The sequence below is a fragment of the Zingiber officinale genome, chromosome 8A (genome assembly GCF_018446385.1).
Source record: "Zingiber officinale cultivar Zhangliang chromosome 8A, Zo_v1.1, whole genome shotgun sequence".
NCBI classification, from domain to species: Eukaryota; Viridiplantae; Streptophyta; class Magnoliopsida; order Zingiberales; family Zingiberaceae; genus Zingiber; species Zingiber officinale.
This window is the reverse complement of record NC_056000.1, coordinates 4,847,494-4,853,863: the sequence shown is the minus strand read 5'-3', so window position 1 is coordinate 4,853,863 and position 6,370 is coordinate 4,847,494. Positions and strand designations below refer to the sequence as shown.

Here is a 6,370-nt window from a genome sequence, read left to right as displayed (position 1 = left end):
TTTCTTGTCTTGTATTCTTTAGAAGCTTATGTTTAATTTCTTAGATACTAAATCTAGCTTTATCTGTGATGACAATTTCAGAAACCTTCATTCAGAACAAAATAAAATGCCTAATACCTTAATCCAACAGAATGAATTCTTGTGTGTGTGCAACAACACTACCAAAGGTTCCAATTCTAGACGTAGTGCCAAAGCTGAACTTTCTCTTTTCAGAAGCAGCAGGCTTCAGAATTTGGAATGAACACATCAACGTTTCATCCACACTCATCATAGCACCAGAATTGTCAAACTGTTCCACATTTCACTAGACAATATTTTGATATCAAGATTTCACTCAACTCTTATGCGAATGTAGATTTCCATGAAACTAAAAGGTCTAACTGCGAAATCAAAGTTTGTTCAGGAACATCATCTACGAAGGGAAAAACAATCTAAAATTTGATAGTTCGGACGAGAGATGCAACAAGAATCAACAAGCATAGAAGTTACAGCCATAACAATCCACAAGCGAATCACAATACAATTATACAAAAGATTACGAAAGAAGAATGAGCAAAACATTTCCAAAAGCAATTGTTTTGCAGGGATCCACAAACACACATAGTCATCATTTCCAAACTATTTTTTTGGCACATGTTCACCAGAAATATACTTTATATATATATATGATTAGATAACCCACAACCAAGCAAAGAGAGATTCTTCACCTATTGTTATTGTTACTAAGTAGAAGTCATTCCTCATCACTTGGGGAGGATTTGGGCGGCATGAGAGATGACCGCAGCCGGGTTGTTCTCCTGCTGCTGCTGGTAGTTGAGTGGACGCCGGAAGAGCATGATATGCGGCTCAGGACGGTGGATCGCGTAGTGCACCCATCCCCTGCTCTGCTGCACCCCAATCGCCCGCCACTCGTTCTGATAATGAACCAATCACAGCCATTCATTCGCCGAAAGGAAAAAAAAAATCTTCGCAGGACGAAATCAAAATGTCGATTTTTTTGAAGAACTTAGGGCTCCTAACACTGTATCTTACCTCAGAAAGGAGGCGGTTCTTCGGCAGCGCTTTAGCCACCTCTTGTGGAAGAACCACATGCCTGCGTACAAGAAGGAGCAATCGGTAAGCGAGAGATCCAACATCTACACTTACTAGAGAGAGAGAGAAAAAATAGGAATTTAGTATATCGATAGCTACCTGTACTCGTAGATATCGTCCATGTACTTCTCCGAGTATTGAATCTGTCCCATACTGATCTCCCTCTCGGTTCTACTTTTCGATCGAGATCGGCTGCACCATTCCAAAAATTGAGAAGAACGAACAAGATATATACATATATATATATATAATATATCATACAAAAAGATCGGTCGAAACCAAGAATTAACTCAGAGGAGATGGAGAGGGGAAAAGGCAAACCCTAGCTCGGAAGCGACAGGGAAAGAACGCGTCCGACGAAAGCGCTCGATTACTGGAGACTCGAGGGCGAAGGGTTAAAGAAAAAAGCGTGGGGCCGGCTGGATAGTGGAACGGTACTGATGAGATGCTGGACGGTTAAGATTTGATCGTAAAAGATAAAGATCGACGTGGCCGATGCGTCGTTTGAAATTCAAAACGTAACGGCATGGAATTAAATGGCGCCTTCTTAACAATGATTTGCGTGTTAAAATATTGAGTAATTAGCAAGTTAGGGCCTAACATATCAGGAAATATTTAATTGGGCCCTTACATTCCAAATTGTAAAAATTATGTCTCCTTCATTTAAAAAAAAACTGCATTCGCTTTTATAAAAAAAAAAAAGAAAAATTATTTAATTTTTTGTTAGTTAGTTAAGTCACAGATGTACTTCCAACTTAATTGCCACCTCTACGTACAGCAGATCCAGCTGGTGAGGAAACAGCGAAACTGAAGTTTGTCGGATAGAATAGCCATTCGGTTACGATTCAACGGCCAGATGGGAGACAAGCAAGCAAGCACAACGACCGACGGCTTCAACCGTCGTCCGTAACAAACTTGGCTGGTTACGGTGCTCAAACCACCGAGGCGATACCTTTTTTGTCGTTAATAAATAAGCGGCGACGACCATCCTTCTTCCCTCAGGCCTCTTCTGATCAATTGCAGTAGTACCTAATCAATCCACAACTTCTCCTCTCCATTTCCTCTGCACCGTCGACGTCCAAATGCCGAATGTCCAGTATGAAGATAACATTTTCATGGACGGGGCTTGGAGGGACAAGGGTGTCCACATTTCCGACTTATTTCACGCCAAATTTTCTCTTATGATCATTCAGTGCCTTGTAATTCTGATGGTCACCCGCTCCGTCGGCTACATCCTCAAGCCCTTCAACCAGCCCCGCATTGTGGCCGACTTAATTGTAAATTTCTACATTGATTTTTCTTCATTATTTCTAATAATTTGAGCATTTCAAGGCGGTTTAATGCCTAATTTTCTAATCGGTTTTGATGCTACAAAGGTTGCTCTACTATTGAGTCCGACGATCATCAATAAGATCTCTTTCCAGAATGGGTCGGAGATGAGCTCGATGACTCTATACGAGATAATCTTCCCGCCGATGAGCTTTGCTCTGGTGGAAATTTTCGGCTTCTTGGGGCTCATCTACTACGTCTTCCTCGTCGCCATCCGACTCGATGCCAAAGTAATCAGGGAGAAGAGCGTGATGGTGTTGCCCGTGGCCGCCGCCACCGTCGCCCTCCCATTCCTCGCCGTCGTCATTGCCATCGTTATCTTTGGCCTGGCCGCCCCGATGGAAGATGACAGCTTCAGACCCTCCCGAAGGCAACAGGCCACGTTCACCTTCGTCCTCGGCTTCGCCCTCTCTGTTCCTGCCTTCCCAATCATGGCGCGCCTCCTAGCCGAGGTCAAGCTCCCCAACGGGGAGATCGGCCAGATCGTGCTCCCGGCGGCCATGGTGGCTGACGTGACCTCGTGGATCGTCCTCGCAGTGTGCTTCGCCTTCGTCGGGCCTGCCTCTGAGGCCCTGGCGCCGCTATGGGTGGTTCTCGCCGGCGCATGCCACGTGGTGGTATGCGCGTTTATGATCAGGCCGCTGCTGGTGTGGCTGGGGAGGAGGACGTCCTCGTCCCAGTCCGTGAAAATCGAGGTCATGGGATTGGTGATCGGCTTAGTGCCAGCGGCGGGGCTGTCGGCTGCGGTCATCGGCTTGCACCCTGCCTTGGGTGTACTTGTGCTGGGGCTGGTGGTGCCCAGGGGGCCGCTCACGGCGGCGCTCACGCAGAGACTCGAGAGCTACGTCATCAATGCCCTGCTACCTTTCACTATCATCAGCAGCGCCCACGCGATCGACGTTCTGGACGCCCTGACGACAAGTGCGGAGGAGTCAGAGCACTACACGCTGAGTTTGGTTTGTGTCGCGATTGTGGGGACGCTGGCAAAGTTGGGGGCAGGCATGGCCGTGTCGCCCCTGTTTTCCCTGCCGCACACAGAGGGTTTGTCGATCGGGGCGTTGATGAATACGATCGGACCCTTGGAGATTATAATCCTCAACACGGGCAAGGATCGAAAGGTAGGTGATTCAAAACACAAAAGTACAAAAGAACAACTAATTTGCACTGAAAATTAAACTAACTCCACTGTGGTTATATATGGAAGCAGATCTTTGGTGACAGGATCCACGGATTTCTATTGATTTGGTCGTTGGTTTCCACGGCAATGGTGAGGCCGATCTTGACGGCGATCGAAGAGCGTAAGCTCCGCCGCTCTCCTGCTGCCACGTACAAGAATCGGAACCTGCAACTGTCTGGCTTCGACTCCGACCTGCGCGTCGTGGCCTGCGTCCACACAGTCCGGAACGCCCCCTCCATCACCAGCCTCCTCCAACTTGCCAACCACTTTCCGCTCTCAGTCTGCGCCGTCCACCTTGCTGAGCTCACCAGCTCCGCTCCAGCAATGCTCATCGTCCACGACGCCGCCGACGGCCAACGCACTCTTCCGATTGGGGACATTCACACCACGACGTCGTCTGGGCTGGACAACCAAGTGGATTCGCAACCCATCACTTCGGCCTTCCAGAGGTTCCAGCAACGGTCCACAAACGCCACCGTCTCGTCCCTCACCGCCGTCTCCTCCTACTCCTCCATGGCCGACGACGTCTTCCGCATCGCCGAGGGCTACCGTGCCACCCTCGTCGTCCTACCGTTCCACCGCCAGCTGGCCATCGACGGCCAGATGGAGGAGATCAACCCCAATGTGCGCAGCGTCAACCAGGGCATCCTCGCCGGAGCGCCTTGCTCCGTCGCGGTCCTTGTCGACCGCGGTCAACTGGTCGACCTCGACTCCAAACTCAGCAAGTACCGTGTGGCGCTCCTCTTCTTCGGCGGACCCCACGACCGGGAGGCGCTCCTCTACGCTAGCCGCTTCTCGAATAGGCCTGGGGTCCACCTCACAGTGGTGCGGTTCATGTCTGTCAGCCAACCACACACTCCCAAGGCGATGCCGGCGATATCGATGGCCAGGGTGGAGCAGCGAATCGACGACGAGTACGTAAGGGAGTTCAGGCAGCAGTACGCGAGCCGCGCGTCGGTGGCGTACGAGGAGAGGGTGGTGGCGGATTGCGAGGAGACGGTGGCCGCTATCAGGGAGATGGGTGGCGCGCACAACTTGTACATGGTGGGTAGGGCACCGGGTGGAGATTCAACGTCGGTGCTGTTGGCGAGTTTGTCGAACTTCGTGGAGTTCAAGGAGCTGGGGCCGATTGGGGATTTGTTGGTGTCGGCGGAGTTCTCAGCTACGGCATCGGTGTTGGTGGTGCAGCAGTACTCGGGGGATCAGCAGTGCATCTGGGATATGGATGAAATATCCAGCCGGAGCGGAGGAATGGCGAGGCGGGACGGTTACAACGTCATTCGCCGGTGATTGTTAATGGAATTCCGACAGGAATTCACAACTCTGTTTATTTCATTTGTTATTTTTCAAAAAGCAAATTCGATTTGGCTCTGCAGTTTACATGCTTGATTCTAAAACATCTTTTATTCCTTTTAACGTTATCACTTTACCGTCAAATTTTAAAAAATCATCAAAATATTTTGCGGAAATATCATCAAAATCATTTGTTATTTATTTCTTTTTAATAATAAATAAAATTAAAATGATATATACTTTTTTTTTTTACTTCCAAATATCCCGATCAATATGATTAAGTCAACAATATCACTGATATAGTTAAACTGCGCCAAGTAATACGACTGAAGTCCACCGAATAATATAGTTAAGTCTTGCCGAATAATATCGTTGTGGCCTACTAAACAGTATAGTTAAATCCTTTTGAGCAATATGATCAAGTACTACCGAGTATTAGAGATATCTCCTATCGAACATCAAAGATATGTTTCACTAAGTATCAAAAATATCTCTTATTGAGCATCGGGAATACTTTCATCTGTTGAGCAGTGGAAATACCTTTTGTCGAATATAGGAGATTCTGATGTTTCTTGTCTAAAATACATGACGATCAATGAATGAATAAGCGAGTAGTGGATGTCCAATTTGATTCCTTTAATTCCTTCCTTTCAATACGTGACAATAAATGCATGGATGACTAAGTAGTGAGTGTCAGATCGATGTCCTTGATCCCTTCCACCCAATACAAAATGATCAATGAATGGAAAAGTGAGCAGTGGATGTTATGACTGGTTTCTTTGATGCTTTCCTCTTAATATGTGGCGATTAACACATGGAGGAGTGAGTAATGGATTGTTAGAAGTCTCGGCTCAAGATCATTAAGTCTCTGATGCTCCAATCTATTCCTTTTTTTTTTTTTTTTGTATGAATACGCTCAAAAACACTCCAATTCCGTTCACATCCAGAAGAAGAAGTTGTTTGACCCAAAATCCTAATTGCAAGCTTTTGTAAATTTTGAGCATCACAACCAAAGAGCTTCCACCAACTCTCTATCACAATCACAGTGAATATTAGAATATTAGATAAAGAAAACTAAATAATAAATATTTTTTTCAAAAGACTTAATATAATAAAAAAATTATTACCTAGACGATTTTTTTGGCTGCTAAGAATAGTAGATTTTCGCCCAAAACTCCCTTGGTGATCTCAAGACATACCAATCTCATATGTTAATACATCCAAACTACACCAATCTACCTTTGATTCTATGTAATCAAACAAACTATTTGTGATCTCTGGATGGGTAGAAAATGTGGGATCATATTGAAAAGCAGGATTCAAATAACAAGCAACAACATGAAGATTCTTTCTCAACATTCTATCCCATCTTTCATTGATTATGTCAGTATAAGGCTCGTAGAATCTCTCTTTGTTTTTAAAGAGCTTCTTGATGGCATTAATTGCTCTATACATGCCCTCATAGACATAATCCAAAGA

At 46.1% G+C, this 6,370-nt stretch overlaps 2 protein-coding genes across 3 annotated transcripts; one reads left to right on the top strand and one right to left on the bottom strand.

Annotated features, from left to right (window-relative positions):
- Window positions 1-535: 535 nt before the first annotated feature.
- Window positions 536-1,509, bottom strand: LOC122011380 (cyclin-dependent kinases regulatory subunit 1-like). Of its 2 annotated transcripts, none has more exons than XM_042567763.1 (4): window positions 1,414-1,509; window positions 1,192-1,284; window positions 1,033-1,093; window positions 536-914 (listed from the first exon to the last, which is right to left on the bottom strand). In XM_042567763.1, the coding sequence occupies exons 2-4, from the start codon at window positions 1,242-1,244 to the stop codon at window positions 744-746; spliced, it is 285 nt and encodes a 94-aa protein (XP_042423697.1). In that variant the 5' UTR covers window positions 1,245-1,284; window positions 1,414-1,509; the 3' UTR covers window positions 536-743. The 2 variants fall into 2 exon arrangements, with proteins under 2 accessions (XP_042423697.1, XP_042423699.1); XM_042567765.1 differs by having other exon boundaries at window positions 1,354-1,439.
- A 665-nt stretch (window positions 1,510-2,174) lies between these two features.
- Window positions 2,175-4,888, top strand: LOC122009804 (cation/H(+) antiporter 15-like). Its single transcript, XM_042566097.1, has 3 exons — window positions 2,175-2,369; window positions 2,469-3,539; window positions 3,629-4,888. Exons 1-3 carry the CDS (start codon window positions 2,175-2,177, stop codon window positions 4,886-4,888), a joined length of 2,526 nt encoding a protein of 841 aa, XP_042422031.1.
- The last annotated feature ends 1,482 nt before the right edge of the window (window positions 4,889-6,370 follow it).